General features: G+C 41.9%; 1 protein-coding gene across 2 annotated transcripts in view; it reads left to right on the forward strand.

Annotated features, from left to right (window-relative positions):
* The window catches only part of LOC308083160 (atrial natriuretic peptide receptor 1-like), an 84,824-nt gene that overhangs the window by 36,915 nt on the left and 28,461 nt on the right, over nt 1-19,448 (forward strand). For both annotated transcript variants that reach the window (XM_080425330.1, XM_080425329.1), the window contains one exon: nt 1,337-1,472. In XM_080425330.1, coding sequence (XP_080281456.1) covers nt 1,337-1,472 — 136 coding nt within the window. The remainder of the gene's footprint in view (nt 1-1,336; nt 1,473-19,448) is intronic.

Here is a 19,448-nt window from a genome sequence, read left to right on the forward strand (position 1 = left end):
GCGGGCCGCATTAAGTGAAGGTGGGGGCCACATGTGGCCCCCGGGCCGCCAGTTGCCCATGTATGCTCTAACAGATGCGTTAAGCTACTAAACCTTACTAGTCAAGTAGTGAAAATAGCTGATCCGTGAGCTTACAACGCATCGCAACACGAATGTTCACCGAATGTTTGCCTATTATGACATGCCACAGAATAGGGACGCTAGGTATGTAATTGAAGGGTGCAGTAGAACTTTGATAATGTGGAAAGACATTTGTTAGCATACCGTATCTAACATGAGTGCTTACAAAGAATGATATTATGTCTGTGTTACATCATTTAGTTTAGGCTCTCATTCAGCCTTTCAGTGTTTGTTAAGATCCATGATTACGACAATGATAATAGTAATGCTAATAGTAATGCATGAGGACATAAAAAAATAACAGATCTACAAGTTCACAATACTTTGTGTAAGCTTGTTGATCTGCTATTTTTGCTATTCATCATGCGAGTATAGGGCTTAAGTGGTTAAAATGTCTGAAAAACACAAGTGCGTTTGTGCGTATGTGCTGTGCGTGCGTGCGTGCGTGCGTGCGTGCGTGCGTGCGTGCGTGCGTGCGTGCGTGCGTGCGTGCGTGCGTGCGTGCGTGCGTGCGTGCGTGCGTGCGTGCGTGCGTGCGTGCATGTGTGTGTGAGTGCACAAGTGGATGTCTCAGCTTTGTCAGATGTAAGAAAGGGGGGGTCCTAGGAAAGAAGGTTGGGAACTACTATAATGAATTTTTAATGATTAGATATTGCTGATAGCAGGAGGTCCCATTAAATCAACACTTCTAATAAGGCCTAGTGACATCATTATCTGTTTCGACTGGTCTCTTCTTAACATGTAATTAAAATATAATCAGCCAGCCTTTCAGCCAGCATCAGAGATCTGTTATTTAGTATGCACATTTTTATCTTTGTCAAGGCTTTATACATCCAGCAGGAAATTACAGTTATTCCACTGTACGAGAGACAGAGAGAGAGAGAGAGAGAGAGAGAGAGAGAGAGAGAGAGAGAGAGAGAGAGAGAGAGAGAGAGAGAGAGAGCTTATATCTGGCATTACCCATTATCCATACTGTAGTGTTAAAAAACAGAATCAGAATCAAATTGATCATTGCATCACAGGTTTATAGGTGTAAAGAAATGGGTGAAATTATTTTGATATTTTTTCTTACAGGCTCCAACAGGCAATTTTAATTGTAATTACATTGGATTTTAACTTTGTCCTGGAGATTTTGCACATTATGATAGCAGTCTGCTATGAAGAAATGATGCTATTCATATTTTAATGCCATCTTTAACTGTTTTCTGTCCTCCAGAAGAACATAATCTCTGCCGGTTTCTATGATGGTCTGATGCTCTACGCCCATGCTTTGAAGGAGACCATGAACCCATCAGGGGAGCGGCCTGTAGGGAAAACTGTCACCACCAAGATGTGGAACAGAACCTATCATGGTGAGTCTGTGTTCTGGTCCTAACTGATCATACGGTATTAGGTTTAGCTGGTTTTTCTGTTTGAGGAAACCAGTCTTTACTTTTCAGGAAATGGACAAAATAAACCTGTGTTCCAGTGGATCCAATGAAGTTATTATTTAGTCACAAGCTTTTGTTAATGCTTTTCTTTGGTTAACTATTTATAAAAGCCCACAGACAGACTTAACCACTTTCACTTTCAAAATAGCTGATCTACAAGCTCACAATTTTTCCCTCACCTCATATTCAAGGGGAGGGGAAGAGGGAGTTCTCCCCGAAGTATGATGGGTGAGCAAAATGGCAGCCGTGTGAATATGGTCAATGGACTGCCTCAGTGACCAACAGCAGAAGGCTGTGGTTGTGTACACCTGCATGAATTGTAGTACAGTACTATATATAATGATGTGTCACCTGACAGCTACTCTCTGTGGTCTTGGAGGACGTGGATCTGGTAAACAGATTTAACCGTGTGCACTGTAAAGTCCTCAGTGTTCATTTCATTCTTAGAGTGTACAAATGGAACCGAATAGACCTATGTTGGGAGACTGTGATTATATTTTTTTCCAGTAGTGTCTTGTCTGAAGGGAGAATTTCTGTGGAGGCTGTCTGTGCTTTAACAAAACAGTCAAATTGTGATTTATCTTAAAGAGATATGAGCCCCCTCAACTCCTGAAGAAATTCTGAGTTCTCGTATAGATTGAGGCAGAGCTGGCTCAGACCATCTTCTCAATCAACATTTCATTAATAAAACACAACCCAGAGAACCGGGATCAACAGAAACTCTGGGATGCCCAAAAACAACACCGACCCATGATGCATCATTAGTCTGTAAACCAATAAAATGCATGGGTTTCCGAGGCTAGTAAACCAATGATTTCTAAAAACAAAAATAGAAGGTTTCGTGACCTTCCGTTGCCTCATTGCCTTATGTATAATAGATTTTGTTAGATTTTAACGATGCCAAGTAAAGTCAGTTGTGATGGTAAAATTGAGCAGACCACCTCAAACCAGCACACAGTCAAATCCTTAACTCTGAGAGTCTACAAATGGAACCAAATTGACCTGTAAGGGTCCATTTGGTTCCATTTGCGCATTCATGGATTTACAAATGGATAAATTAACATTGAGGATTTTACTGTGTAGGAATGGAAAAGATAGATCAGTTTGGTTGTGGCTTTTGGTGGACAAGCAGATGTTTCCCCCTCTGCTTCTCTTCAAGGTATTGGATAGAGACAGAGAAAGCAGAGGCAGAGAGAGAGAGAGAGAGAGAGAGAGAGAGAGAAACCCCCAAAATGCCAACGTCACAAATCGTGTTATTGAACAGCCCCTCTCATCATATCTTGTCTCATTTCTGCATGTCTTAGTCAAATTCTCTTTTCCTCTGGTTTCCCTGGAAGTCAATTTCCGGACGCTGCAAATGTAGATGTCACTCAAAATCCTCCCACTTTAGCCATATTGTGTGTCTCACTCAAGTGTCTATTCATAGGATACAGGTGGAAGCTACAGTATTTGTGTTGATTTGTAATGGAGATGATACTTCAACTGACTGGATATTAATATTGCCAAATAAATTTGACTCCATAGCAAAAAAATATTTTTCATTTTGCTTCTTTTGCTTTTATGCATCTGTATAAATTTAATGCATTAAGTATTGATAGGTTGCTTTACGTTATCTAATGTTTTTATATACATCTAATGCAAGCAAGAAATACAAAAACAAAATCTGCTTAATGGAAATAGAATTAGCAAGGATCAGGACACAAAAACCATATCTAGTGAAATGTAGTTCTCTGTGGTGGAGGAACTGACTCATGACTTCCAATCCAACCCTGGCACAATCTCTGTGTCTTCACTCCGATCTTGCTAATGCGCTTGTCTAGACGTTTACTTGTATCCAACGTCATGCCCAAACTCAATATGCTTCACATTAAAAGACAATGGGGAAAAAAGTATACACATCTATTCATTTCATTGTGTACAAAGTTATAAAATGTGCGGTATAAAACTCCACTCCCTCCACCCACACACATAAAAGACAGGATTTATGAACCCCATCCATCTATACATTAACAAGATACAGCGTTTATGACAACCTCACCCTATACAGCAAATCCTCAGTGTTTACTCTCTGAGAGTGTAAGTTTTGACTGTTATGAGTTTGAGTCCATTTCTACTCTCTCAGATTTAAGTTAACACTGAGGATTCTACTGGGTACCCCCCACAACAAGTCACACATTCACCCACAACCATGAAAGCAGTGGGTTTTGTTTTCTACATCCACTTTCACTACTTTTCTCCTTTAAGGCGTTTGTTAGTAGCCTAAGTGTACTTTGCAGGGAGAAACAGAAAACATAAGAGAAAGAGAAAGATAAAATGCAGTGTACTGTGATCTGAGTTGCTGTGGGTCAACGTTTGCAGCTTAAGTTGATGAACCTGAACCAACTTCCTCTGTGCTTTCCAAAGCACACAGACCAACAAGCCTGCAAATGATGGATGAGCTTGTAAATAGTTTGTTGAGGAGTTGACCGGGCCGATAGAAGCCCCATCAATCCCTCTTCACCCAAAATCTCCCTTTTGTCTCAACATGGGTGTATGACCGCACATACACGCACGCACGCACGCACGCACGCACGCACGCACGCACGCACGCACGCACGCACACACACACACACACACACACACACACACACACACACACACACACACACACACACACACACACACACACACACACACACACACACACACACACACACACACACACACACACACACACACACACACACACACACACACACACACACCAGGCTCTACATGTTTATGAGAGATCATTCCAGCTCGACCAGCTAAACAAACCACTTGTCTACTCTGAGCCAATGACAAGCTTTCATCACCTGCCCTGTCCAATCAGAGGGTCTGCAGGCTTGGTTGATTGGTGTTCAGATTGTGTTTTCTGTGTGTTTGTGTTTGGGTTAGGCGCTAGCTCTGCTGTTTGTCCGGGTGGGCAGCAGAGAGGGTGATGTTTATTTTTGGAAGGTCACTGAGGTCAAAGGCTCCTTTCTGGTCACAGGCACAGGGAAAGAGATGATTGACATTGAGAAGATGGAAAGTTACTGGGCATGCCTTATGTTGGGATTAATTAAGAAGCTACTTAATCGCCTGTTTCTACCCATATGTTCACATTTTAAGATGACAGCAGTAACCAGGGGCGAGACATGCATATATGATGATTTATTTTGCTCTCATCTCCCTTTCCTTTCACTCACATCCCCTCCTCCCTCATTTTCTCATTTTCTACCCATCAGTCGTCCTTTAACGCCCAATGTTTTTCCTTTCATCTCCTTAAGTGACCCTTTGTTAGAGAAACGACCGTCCTCTTCTTCTCCATCACCAGGAGCTTGCTAACAGTGGAGGTAAACACTTAGAGGAGGGCAATGGGAGGCCAACGGAGGGAAACGCAGGCAGGAGCTAGCTAGACAGACGAGGGATCCGTCATGGTAATTTAGTTAGCCACAGGCACTGGCAATGGGGACGGCTGCCTTTCATTCACAGAATGAGCCCCATCAACTCCCTTATGTCCATGTCTCAGAATAAATACTGTGATCTTGGAGAAAGAGGCAGAGCTGGCTCAGAGTATCTTCTCAATCAACATTTCATTAATAAAACACAACCAAGAGAAGGATTCCAAAAGCTGGCATCAACAGAGACTGGAACATCCTCCCAAAAAAACACAGACCCATCACACATAATTTAAAACCAAGGATATCTCAAAACTTGAAACAAAACATTGCAATGGCTCCCTTTCATTCACAGAGAAGCCATTTAGTTATATTAGCAGTTTATTATTATTATACTTTTTTCCCCCCGGGATTGAATCCCCAAATTAGTTTAAATTACTATGTTTTTGAAAACATATATAATATGTAGATTCAGAATTACAGTAGCTTTATTGTCATATCACATGTTTACAGGTGTAAGAAGTGGGTGATATCTTATGTCTCAACTACATTTCATTATCCGGACTGGCAGGGATAATGTTTTCGGTCCTGGGAGTCCGTTTGTCGAGCTGGAATGAGCAACTCATCTTGGGCACAGCTGGACCGATCAGCATGAAGCGTGCCCACTCCCAGTAGGCCAAGGAAATTCTTCAAATCGTCCTCAAGGTGGCGCTATAACAGGCCGCTTCTTGCGAAACACACTTTATGCTACTACTGCAGATTTTGTCCAAAACTCTAATTGGTACACCTTATCTCTTATCTCTTATCTCACTCATGTGATTATGATCTGTCAGATTAGTCAGATTCCATTCTGATTGGCTTTCAAAGTTTGCGGGAGGGGCTTGTTTTGCACAAAATGCCACAAATCATGAACTCTGTGTCCAATTGGCATGAAACTTTGCTCCCACACAGTAGTCCAAGGAAGAACAAATGTTTCAAATAGCCCTATAGTGGCCTATTTGATCCCGGCCTGGCGGGGGATATGCGCTCCAAGTAGCACACTTTCTAGTTGATGCTATGTTATTATGTACATTACTTTGTATGGTATTTACAGTAAGTGCATAAAAGGATTAGTGTGATTCAAGGTGCTTGACCGATGAGTACATGAAGCTTTTGGATGCACAGTATAATAATAGTATTTAATTTTGCAGCTATGATGTCATGAATACATTATTGTCTCCGCCAGGCCGAAAGGCATGGCGAGAGAGTATGTTTTGCCCCCCGTCCGTCCGTCCGTCCGTGCGTGTGTCCGTGTGTGTGTGTGTCCGTCCTTGTCTGCGACGAGCTAATCTCCGCCACCGTTGGCCCGGTCGCTGTGAAACTGCACACACACACTCCCTGGATGTCCCAGCAGAACCTCTGCCCCACATTTTTCAGATCAGGCTGTCATAGCGCCACCATGAGGCCGACTTTTGCAAAACACATTTTTGGATATGACTCCTACAGATTTTCTCCAAAAAACACGCAAATCAGTACACAGTATCTCTATAGTCATGTGATCATCACGGATCTGTCCGATTTACCAGATTCCATCCTGATTGGCTAAGATTGGCTCCCAAAGTTTGCAGGATTGGATCATTTTGAACACAATGCCTCAAATCATGAACGAAGCATGCGATTTCCGTGACATTTTCCATGTAGATTCCCACTTGGCCCAGGAAGAAATGCCACTTGAAAACTTTCCTAACAGCCTCATGGTGGCGCTATAATAGGCCGATTCACGTTTTTCCCTATAACTGCACCGATCTGCGTGAAACTTTGCACGCACACTCCCCAGAGGCCAAGGAAAAACATCTGCCCTGCATTTTTCACATCTGCTTTTTATAGCGCCACCATGAGGCCGACTTTTGCAAAACACATTATTGGATATTACTCCTACAGATTTTCTAAAAAAAACACGCAAATCGGTAGACAGTATCTCTATAGTCATGTGATCATCACAGATCTGTCCGATTTACCATATTCCATCCTGATTGGTTAAGATTGGCTTCCAAAGTTTGCAGGATTGGTTCATTTTGAACAAAATGCCTCAAATCATGAACGCAGCATCCGATTTCCGTGAAATTTTCCACAGAGATTCCCACTTGGCCCAGGAAGAAATGCCACCCTTTTCACATTGGCCTGTTATAGCGCCACCAGCAGGTCTAATTTAGCAAACCACATTTTTGGAACAAAATGCCTCAAATCATGAATGCAGTGTCCGATTGTCGTGCAAGGCCTAATAAGAAATGGCACCCTTTTCACATTGGCCTATTATAGCGCCACCAGGAGGCCACAATAATCTACCTGACCTGGCGGAGACCTGTGCTCCGAGGAGCACTTTTTCTAGTTGTAATTAGTATCATGCAGCATCAGACATTTGGAGAAAAAAAAGAGTCTGTTTCTCCTCAAATTATTTACCTCTCACCGTTTCCCACTCTTCATAGTCTCTTCATCATCACATGTGGCCGTGTCTGTCAGCCTCACCTCCCTTCAGCTCCATTATTCAATCTTCACCTCTCGTCTACCTCCCAGACTCCAGCTACACCCCCCTCAATCTCCATTTCCTCTCCTCTCCTCCTCTACCATCTTAGACAGGAAAAATCACAAGGCCAAACCTTCTCACTACAGAAAGAATCATGTCTTTAATGTCGAAATTTGAGTGAATCACTCCTCCCATTCACACCTGTGTGACCCTGGCCATTCAGCTGGGTGTATATTGAAAACAGTCCTGTTCTATAACTATATGGAAAGTTCCCATATACAGTAGTTCCCAGCAATTGTCCATGTGTAAATGTACAGCCTAGAATTCACCTCATGAAGAAAAGGCTCTGTAAAAACAGAGATGTATCCTCCAGAGAATGACCTTGGTGCCGTGGCATGAAATTAATTTATAATGATAATACATTGTTTTGTATAGTGCTTCCGAACAAGGTTACAAGTGCTTTACACAATAAACTCCTGATTGCACACTTGCAAGCAGCATTGCCTGATTTCAACTGTGCAATCAGGACCAAGGCCCTCATTGGAAACAAGTCCGCAAGGACTTTTATGAACGGACCTGTTAGACAAAGTATTTTAAATGTAACTGTGCTGTTTTACATTTTTTGCCTAATAAAATATTCAATCAATCAATCAGAAAGTTTGTTGAAATGTTTGTGCTCCCACACACTCATATCCAAGTCCTCCTGACAGTGGGATCTTCATAAAGATCCGTCGCTAGACAAATCGCAAGGATTCATTTATTGATGTTTACCATTCTGTTATATTATATAATATATGACTATTTAGATTAGGCTATTTGCTCTAATAACGCGGGCGACGTGACGACCAAACCTAGCAACAATAAGTGCTATTTTGGAAGCTCTCTGGGCATTCATATTTTTTCTATTGAAAGTGCTCTGCCATGAAAAGAAAAATGTTTTCTGTGGACACAGACCTTGACACACTCATCTTCAGCATTTCAATTACTGTCATTTATTTTCCATCTTCGCTGCCATCTTGTCATCACTTTTTGTCATCACATCTCCACCTCCATCGTCATTCAGAATGCTTGGCCCTTTCTGCTGCCTTTTTCTCTCTTTCATGTTTTCTTTTTCTTCATCTTTCATTATCACTGAAAGAGAGCATCCTCCTCTTTGTCTTACTGAATAAAGACCTTTAAAGGGGGGGGGGGGGGGCGGAGACCCCAAAAATAGGCTGGAAATCTAATCTGGTGAAACCAGAGCTTCCTGCCTTTTCCTTCAACCCCTTTTCCTCCACCTCCTTAGATCCAGGACGAGTCATCGTCCTGTGCTTGCCTCTACTCCTCGCCTGTTTCTCTATCTCTGTGACCGCCTGCACCTCCTTTCTCCTTCCCAGGACATCCATCACTCAGTGGCCTTTACAGCTGGACTTTTACCACTGCTGCTTCCCACACATCCTTTTCCAGCTACGGTATTACTGACTGGCAGGGCTGGTTAATGCTAGGATCTAGATAGAGCTGATAATCACATTCTGTATATAGTAACTTTCAAGTAGTATCTCTCTGTAACTGCCCCATCAGCAGGACAGTGACAATATTTTGATTATGTTGATCATAATCAACTTTATCTATTAATACAGGATTTCAGGTGTAAAAGAGTGAGTGAATGTATTTATCAATATTGCAGTTACATAAAGAGTTAGCATAGGGAAGAGAGAATAGAGATAGAAGGAACACAGAATACTGTAGATCAATAACAGGAACGCACATACAAATCAAATATACAAAGTCTAATATTGTGCAGTATAAGGTGCATGTCATGATTAAAAAACAATTGCAATTGATGTGCATGGTTATTATAGTGACATGGATAAATATATGAAAAACAGAGCATCAGGTACTGTATAAACTCACAGTTGCATGTGCATGCTTAAGTGGGAATACAACATTGTGACAGGGCTCAGTGCTTTTTCAGCAGTCTGGTGGTTGTTGGGTGAAAACCAGTTATTGGTCTGGTACTGTGGCCTCTGATACTCTGGTATTGCTTGCCTGGCTGTGGTCACAGCAGTGGTGTGAACAGATTGTTGCTGGAGTAATGAATGTATTTGTTGATTCACTTCGCCTTGGCTACACACAATTGTCTTGTGTATTCCCTGGAGGGAGGTAAACTCACCTCCTACGATGTGCTGGGCTGTCCGCACCACTCTCTGTAGTGGTTTTTGGTCAAGAGCTGTGCAGTTCCCATACCAGGTGGTGTTGCCAGGATGCTCTCAGGATGCAGTGGCTCACCCTGAATTTCTTTGGCTGACAGAGGCAGAGACAGAGGCAGTTTTTCCCCCTTTATATGTGCATTTTGCACATAAAAGTTTGTCATGTTTGAATAAATTGCACAGACTTGTCCACAGATGCATTTGTTCTGTAATAATATCTCTATAAAATGTTTTAGTATACAGCAGTCTGACAGGAAATGGGGAGAGAGAGATGGGGAGTGACACGCAGCAAAGGTTGTCGGGATTGGGATTCGAACTGTCAGGCTGCATTGCTGCCTAGGTGCCGGAACCGCTACGCCAGCGGCCCGGGGCCAATATCTCTAAATTATAATGTGTAGGTGGCATTGTGACTGATTGATGTATGTGTTCCCTGTAGTGATTGTAATAAGTTCCAATAGAATTATGTTATAAGTGTTTATAAGTTATTCCATAATACAGTACATACAGTACAATTCACTAGAGAGGTCAGAGATTGGTACCTGTGGAGCAGTTACAGTAAAGGTTCAATGTTTTTCACAAAGACAGTTTAAAAGGGATAGACACATTGGTTGTTATGGGGATTGAACATACAGTATGACTTTCTATTTACAGAACAGTCTCATACACATGCATTATATGCTATTGAAACTCCATTGAAAGTGTATATTTTCCTGTGTAGGGCTATATAATGTAAATAAATACAGTATGTCAAGTCTAAAAACGGCAATGTGCAGGACAAATACACAGGTGTCAAGTTTGAGGGACATTATCCTTACCAAGAGTTTACAAATGAACCTGTAGGATTTTACATCCCTGCTTTGAGCTCCTCCTTCAAACATTATTTGTGCATTTCCAAAATTAAAATGCAGTCTGCCACTGCCTATACAAGAGTTGGAGAAATCTGCCAAACTGTGATTCGCAAGTCCTCAAGACACAAAACATTCAACAGAAGAATGGGATAGTTTCATGTGGTGTTTTGACTTAAGATACGTTTTGGAAGCCAGATGTTACAGTCCAATTGTGATTTATCTCACAGCATTCCATGCATGCTCTGCCCACTGCTGATTTAAAGGCTCTGTGTTTAGCCAAAGGCAATCCTCAATCATTTTTAGATGAATAAATTATAACCTTATGGTCTAGTAGTTAATACCTTCCAGAAATAAAACCCTTGCTTTTGTGGAATATACACTTATTGTACGCGCAATGATTTTAATTACTTATAGATGGATAGATTTAACTGTATGTCTCTAATATGCATGTCTCCACAGAGTAGAGTGGTTTAACTGCATGTTTCTGTGCATGTCTCCACAGAGTAGAGTGGTTTAACTGTATGTTTCTATGCATGTCCCCACAGAGTAGAGTGGTGTAGATCAATGTCAGCTCACACTGATACAGGCATGACATCATGATACAGAACCTTGACAGTGCCTGATGTATCTCTGTAGCAGAGACCAGACAGATACACACCCCAAAATGGCACTGATGTTAATGATTTGTTGCATCCCTGGCTTTTAATGTGAACTCTCTGAAATTATTCATTCATGAACTGCACGCTATTGGTCATTTGCTACTGATAAAGACTTCACAGGGAGGCCACACAGTTTTTTAGACTATGTCTTGTTCTTTTTTTCCTGAAAATGTTACTTTTCATATGCCCTTTGAATCTGTAATATTCTCTCCTGCATCTCCCTTACTATATCTCCCTCTCCCAGCCTGCACTCAAAGGAAAGCTCATTAACAGTTATCAATACTTGAGAGGTACTAATGCTGCTGTCCTCAAAAAAGAGATCAATAAGGACAGACAAGGAGGTCTGTGTGCGTGTGCGTGCGCGTGTGCGTGTGTGCGTGTGTGTGTGTTTGTGTGTGAGAAAAAAGTGAAATAGAGAAATGGAGAGACCAAAATAGCATGTGAGACAGAGAAAAGAGATGGAGGTAGAATCTAATAAGATTTCATCATAACCAATATCCATGACAGATACGACATGGATGAGGGGAGATGGTCTGATGCTACAGATCATGAAAAAGAGAAAGGGAGGGTGGGGGGGCGATTGGGCGTTGGTGGACAGATCAGGTTACATCTGTTTCTCTCTCCCTGGTTTCTGGTCCATTAACTAATGGACAGCCAGTTCTCACCAGGGATGATGGATTGCGAGTGATGGATTTGGACGATGCTTGTGGCTTTATTCAGTGTACCAAGATTCACTGTGCGCCCACAACATGCAACACCTTACAAAAGGTTTCTTGGAAGATCAAAATCAGTATCAGCTTTATGTGACATAAAGGTGCAGTTCAATAGGTAAAACAACACCATATATTTCAGATACTGAAATAGGTGAAATATTATGTGAAATACTCTTAAAAAGAACACGCAATGTAAATCTGCGTTAGGAGGGCCAAGGACCCCATTACGGCCATAGGATGGGCCTTGTACTGATTGGCCCACATATTGTGTTTAAGCGTTAACCTATATACATTTTAGTGAATTGTCATTGGGCCCCTGGGCACTGGCACAATTGGCCCAGTCCATAACTTGGCGTCATTCTGATCAGATTGCCTCTCTACCCACTAATCTACACAGCCACCTGAATATTTAAATTAACTTTGAGGATTTTATTGTATAGGTAAAGCATGCCATTTATGTTTCCAGAGATAAGTGCAACAACACTACTTATTTCCTGTTAGTTTCTGCTTCTCTGTGTGTTGCTGTAAAAAAAGAAAACGCATCCACACTGAGTAGAGCGTGAGAAGGTAAAATCAATTTTGACTAATCCAACAGAGGCCCAATTAAATTCTCGACTTTTCTCTTTTAGCCTCTTTGTTTACCTTTTCTTTATCGTGTGCAGGTGTGCACGCACATACACAGACACACACTGTATTCCTGGAAAGCAATACGTCACTTACCCAGAGCATACTCACATGGTTCAATGTTCACTATCATATAACTATAGGTGGGTGTTAAATCATAAGTACAGCACTTTACTTCCGTCCACTAGGCTAAAGCCAGACAGCCAAACAAACCGATAATGTCATTTTCCCACAACAACCGCAGGCGGAGTTAAACAGTCACCAATTGTAATGTGGAATAGGGAAGTTAATGACTGTAGGGGGATGTTTCGCGCGTAACGTGCGTGCGCGCGTGCGTGCGTGCGTGCGTGCGTGCGTGCGTGCGTGCGTGCGTGCGTGCGTGCGTGCGTGCGTGCGTGCGTGCGTGCGGGCGTGTGTGTGGGCGGTCTTATCTTGGACTGCATTTTGCGTTCATGTGGTTCCTTGGGTGTAGCTGCCTGTGAGTTTTCTCACTGCACATGTGAGCCCTGTTGTATTATTACTCACGCAATGATGTTTGTGTGTACATGTTTTTGTGTATTTGCATATATTTATTGTGTGTGTGAGTGTAATCTGTATGAGCAGCCATATCTCCCATTTCCATCACAGCGATAATCTACGTCCATCTCAAAGGTCTGCTCTCCCTGGCACAGTGGCAGGCCGCACCTGTAGTAGTTATTTATGACTTTAATAACCTCACACAGCTTTGACATTTCCACAGCCGTAGAATGGTTTAGTCCAATCAAGCTAGACAAAATGTCATTTCTCTGAGCACATAAACACACCTGATGACCATCCATCTCTTGGCCTCAATGGTCTGCTAATTTGGTACGGAAATGAAAATGAAAAGAGAGCAACTGGCCCCCATTTAGGGACGTAAAAAAACAGAGGAAGTAAAAACAACACATAATTGGGCACATAAATATAACCCATGCTCGTCCCAGACACTTGTAGAAATCTCTCTTAAAGTTTAAAGTATTTTTCAAGACAAAAATAGGTAAATCACTGATAAACTGATTAAATGGAATGGTTGTATCGTCCTAGTTCTGGAGATAGAAGGGTAAAGCCTCCAAACGTGATATGTTTGTGTAAAGGCTGGCAAAAACAAATACCCACACTAACATCATCAGTTCAGTAAGACATGAAATTGTATTAATTAAATAATTAGAGTCTCTGATATACGCTTGTAAGGTGTGGGCATAGGGCTTAGTAAAAAAAATCAAAAAAAGTAAACTCTGACATGGGACTATGGAAGATCAGACAATGATTTAGGCAGTGTTGACAATACAGAACGAATAGGGTGCTGACTTGTCTAATACCTTCTAAATAAACCCCTGTTGAAAAGAACTACAGTCGTAGGTTATCTTTTTGTAAACATTTGTAAGACAGCTGAGATAGAATGTCTAATATTTGTCTATGCTGGACACAAATCCCCCCACCTTTATCCGCACCTATATCATGTCTTTATCATCAATTAGTTTGATAAAAAGGAGTCCTTTCATCTGCTGTTAAATTCTTTGAAAGTTTGATTGATCATCTTCATAATGTCTTGTTCTACTATTCTGCAAAACGTGCTAATGGATGCATTAGTGTCAGGGCAAAAAGTACTCTTGAGTCTAAAATAAGTGTAACATTTACTGTAAAAGGGAGGTGTTGTGATTTGTTGCCAAAATGTCCTTAGGCTCACCCATTTCCTCTCCCAGTTATAACACACATACCGGAAGGTTATATTGCACTGGGTGTGCAAAATGTGTTTTTTGTGCACATGTAGGCCTACAGTATGTCTGTTCATTCACGATTGCATGGATGTGCGTGTCTGTCCAAGAAAAACAAGGATTGTAGCCTACAATATATAACTTCTCCTGGGATTTAATTTTCACAGCACATAACAGATAAACGAATGCCTGATATCTAGCCATTCTACAAGTTCATGTAGCCAATTCATAGTTCATATTTATAATTATAGCCGATTCACAGTTCATATATTAGTCGATTTACAAGTTCACAATGTGTAGTGCTGCAAAGCCTTGTGAGCTTGTAGATCAGGCTTTTTTTTTGGTGTGTGACACCCACACGCAACTACGTAACTCATGCTTAATAACTCTTTTCCTGTCACAAGTGCACATGTTGTCTGTAACTTAAGCTGTCCTCCACCACCACTTAGCTGTTCCCAGAGAGATTTACTACATTTTTATAGCAGTGAGGGGTTGCATTAATTTGAAGTTCCTAAACTATCCAATGACCATGACTAAGTTTCATTCTAGAATTTGTAGCAGGAAGCTGAGTTTATTGAACATTAAATAAACTGAAAAGATGATTTAAATATTATTAAAGGCAGGGTAAGTGATTAAGATAAAACGTTTTTGTTAAAAGGTTAAAGCATTATATTCTGATAGTAATCATTGCTATAGAGTCTCCCCATCTCTCCAGCTCTTTAATAAACAGAAAATACATTTTCAGGTGGGTTGCAAAACTTTAGCCAATCAGGAGAGAGTATCCATTTATCAGCTTATTTTTTATAGTGTTCCAGGTCCAATTTTGTCTGCTCATTTCTTTGTGTCATCACTTCCAATTGCACTTGTTTAATCTGTGTCCTCCCACGCTGGGCAAGACCTGGGCTGTTGGTTGTCTAGGCGGAAGTGGTCGAATTTGGCGGAAGTACTGCCCAAGGAAATGACGCTTTACAAATCTGTTAACATTCTCCGTGAATGAAACGAGTTTTGTGATTGGTCAAAAAAGATAGTTTCCGGGGGAAACACGTACGATGGAAATCCTGTCCACTCAGGACTTCCGAGACACTCTCTGCTTTAGGTCGTGACCAGCCTCTTCTCTTCGCAGATGAGTGAGGCTGGGAACGAGGCTAGTGTCCTCCTGTCTGAGTTCTCTATCCTGATTGGATGAAATTGGTATCCTGACCTGAAAATGCATTTTCTGTTTAATAAAGAACTGGAGAGACTCCTGTTACTGAAAAAAACACTCTTGAGTATCAGAATATAGAGCTATTTAACACTTATTTTAACCAAAGAAAATCACTTACCCTACCTTTAATAATCCATCAATGCAATGGAATCAGCTCGGACAGGGGCACACAATCCTATATTTAAAATAGGCTTAAGGGAGGACGGGCGGGCGGATGGACCACGTTGTCACACTCATGGCACCATGACTTAGCCATAACCATATAAGGAGTGACCAATGCAGCTACGCCCAAATATGGAGTGTGTTGTCTAACCTCAATGTCAATGTCATGGCACAAAAGGGTGGCCTGCGCATATATTGGCATATACTGATGACACCAGGGATCTCCATACAGTATATGGCCATAAAAGGGACATGGATTGACCGATCCAGATATCTCCATATATGGGCATAAAAGGGACAAGGACTAACAGATACAGAAATCTCTGACATCAGGGATCTCCATATATGGGCATAAAGGGACAAGGACTGATAGATACAGAGATCTCCATATATGGGCATACCAGTCGTATCAGCGGTGCGACGTAGGTTTGAGGGCCGCGTAGCGGCCTAAACCTCTAGTATAGACTATTTCCTCGACTACTTCCGTCCGCCTTTTCATCAAACTACAGTACAGCTGCCACTTGCTGCATAATGGCAACAAAAGTATTGAGCATTTCTTCATTAAAAACAAAACTGAAATCAACTGGCTACCTACAGAAATGAGCAAACAGCTACCACCTGAATAGACACCTCTGCAGGTGCTCTCCAAACTCCAACGTTTCTCAACTCCGAGACAATTGAAGACTTATATTTACAAAGGGACAGCTGCAAGAGTGTTGCTATAGAGCACGAAATCTGACATCACTGTCACTAGAGGGCGCTGTTTCACGGGTTCGTGGCTTTATTTTTTGTGTTGAAATCCCCATTTGGGAATCTAAGATCACGTCATATAAGAACTGTGTTCCAAACATAAACACACCACCCTGGCGTTTTTGTCAGGGGGGTGGCTCTGTATCGTTTATGATATTCATTCATATTTGATACAGCCTGTTTCTGGCGAAAATGGAATTAATTCTGCCTTAAAAGTCTTAAGAACTACTACTTCCGGGTCTGAAATCACTGTCCCTACAGCAGCCGCGTTCATGGGAAATGTAGTCTTTGGGTTGTTTGACTCGTTTCTAGCAGGGGCGCAGCCTGGGTGAGCCGTGGCCCACCCACATAGAGAGCTGGCCCACCCAATCGATTTAGCAAAAAAAAAAAAATGGGGGATTTTTTTTAAATTAATTTTTTGAATAAAAAATCTGTAAAATCAGGCAAAAATAACAATAAATAAATAACATAACCCTAACCCAACCCTAACCCTAAAACCTAAATAAAGTAACAAAAAAACGCCCCAAAACGCCCAATATCCGCGCAATAACCGAAAATGTTCGCACACGCACGAACATGCGTGCCCACCCGCTCCTGCTCAGGCCCAGCCTATACTAGCGTTCTGGCTGCGCCAGATTTTTTATATATATATATATTGTGTTACTCTTGGGGTAAATGTGTACATTTACACCTTCAGTCGATGCTTCATATCCATATGAGTGAAATCGCCAGGGTGGTGTGTTTATTTTTGGAACACAGTTCTTATATGAAGCGATCTAAGATTTCCCAATGAGGATACCTGCGGAAAAGCGCCCTCTACTGGCAGTGACATCAGGACTTCGGCGTTCTATAGGTACCATCTTGAAGACGTGTGACGATGTGAGGATCAAACATCACAGGCATCACAGAGGCTTTAGCACTGGATTGAGAATGCTCAGATTCTTAACACATTGACATTACAAGAACCACAGCACCGTTGAAACGTCTCTATCATAGACTAGCCTACCTCTGAAACATTGGGGCCAGCCAATCAGATCTACATCAGGCCAAGTATCTGCTACTGTACGTCTGAGCCCAGCCATATAGATGCACGAGGAACTGAAGAATGTAGCATAGACCTACAGTAAGTAGTAAGCAAGAAAGATGACCTGTATGGGGACACTCTCCGATAAGGAAAATACTGTTATCTTTCTGTCTGGGTTTTCCATTAGACCCCTACTGTGGGTTGTTATTGAACTTATAATGTGGTGGACGGTTGTGACGGTGTTTGTCCATGGCAGCGCAGCGGTTCCCAACATTTTCTGGATCAGGACCCACCTGAAAATCTTGAAAATGTTCGCAGCCCACCCATCTGACCACTTAACACAGCAGCCGTGTTACGTGGTCAGATGGGTGGGCTGCATGCATTTTCAGAGCATGTTTATTTAATTCCCACAGGTTGGGAATCGCTGGTCTATGGCAACCCCCTGACCAATGCTATAGGCTCCTCTCGGGTGAACCATCATTACCCCATCACCATGGAGACGAATCTCCAGCAAGTGCTAATGGGTGCCAACTGCTGTCTGTCTTTTCAAATTGAAATGAACCCCGGTCTTCTAACATGGCTAATCAGTGGTAATTAGCCTCGCCCACTGGTTACCTACTGTATGATGCTACTTTCATACCCCCCGTTTGTGGAGAGTTACAGCAGAAAACACTCGCAGTGTGGGTGACCTCCATGAAATGAGCTCCTTCTTATCTCTCTTCCCTCTCTCTCCACTGACACTCTGTTCTCATGGTTTTATTATTACGGGGCCAGAGCTCAGCTCTGGACCTGTTTTAATATTGCCTGTATTCTTCTGTTTCTGCCACTTTTCGCAGTTCTGGCTGAACCGTGCTGTCGCTTTTTACGAAACTCGGCCATATGGTAGATGGTCATGAAAAACTATCAAGAAATAAATCTCACAATCTTTCGTCAAAAGGTGGCGCTATAGCACTCAATTGAAAATGCCAACTTTGAACAGGTACAACTCATGCCCTGTTGACAAACAGCCGACAAACCTGTGCAAAAGATTTTCCGTAAGTGAAAAAATGAAGCTTTAATGAGCCAATGAATATTGCAGTTTTATGACAATTATTCATCTGCCCCTAACACATACATGCAGACTCACATTTCTTTGAAACTTTGCGGTAATGTTGAGGGTCATTCCAAATATCACTGAAACCAATCTTACTCCAATTGGTCAAATTGAGGAACACATGTATCACATGTATCACGTTGACCAGTAAGCTCCGCCCTTAGATTGTCCGCTATTTTGAGCAGTTTGAAAAACACTTAAACCCAGGATTTTTCAGCTATTTGCGTGAAACTGTATCATCTGTGTGATCTCCTTTTTCACAGGTTTTTGTCTGTTGGTTCAATGGCTTCTCCCTTAAGCGAGTGCCTCACGACCGCAAGGTTGCCGGTTCAAGCCTCACTTGATGCAGACTCATTTAAGTTGAATTGCAAAAAACATGACTGTATCAATGAATACATGTGCAAACGGTAAAGATAACATGAAATGCTTATTTGAGAGTATGTTTTTTCAATGTATGACGTACTTCATTGTGAAAATAGCCGATCTACAATCTCACAACTTTTCAGATAGCAACGTTTTGTGAGCTTGTAGATCGGCTGCTTTCACTGGTTTCGGTTTCGAGGAGACATACAATTTCTCTATTGGTAAATGGTTTGTGAACGAGTGATCTTAGTGTTAGTGTTAGTGTGAATTATTTTTTCACTGGTTCTGGTCTGTTGGTCCAATGGCGTCTCGCTTCAGCATCAGCCTCTGGATCCAAGGTCGCCAGTTCAAGCCTCAACTCTTGCTGGCTACTTCTCAATTGTATCGCACAAAACATGACAGTATCAATTAATGCATGCGCAACTGTTAAAGGTAACATGAAATGCTTCTTGGAGAGAGTATTTTTTGCAATATATGACAAAATTGTGAAAATAGCCGATCTACAATCTCACAACTTTTCAGATAGCAACGTGTTTCTGAGCTTGTAGATCGGCTGCAGTGTTATCTCTTTTTTCACAAGTCTTGTCAGTTGGTCCAATGGCTTCTCCCTTAAGTGAGTGCCTCATGACTGCAAG

This window comes from Gymnoscopelus braueri (assembly GCF_963280865.1).
Source record: "Gymnoscopelus braueri genome assembly, chromosome: 4".
NCBI lineage: Eukaryota > Metazoa > Chordata > Actinopteri > Myctophiformes > Myctophidae > Gymnoscopelus > Gymnoscopelus braueri.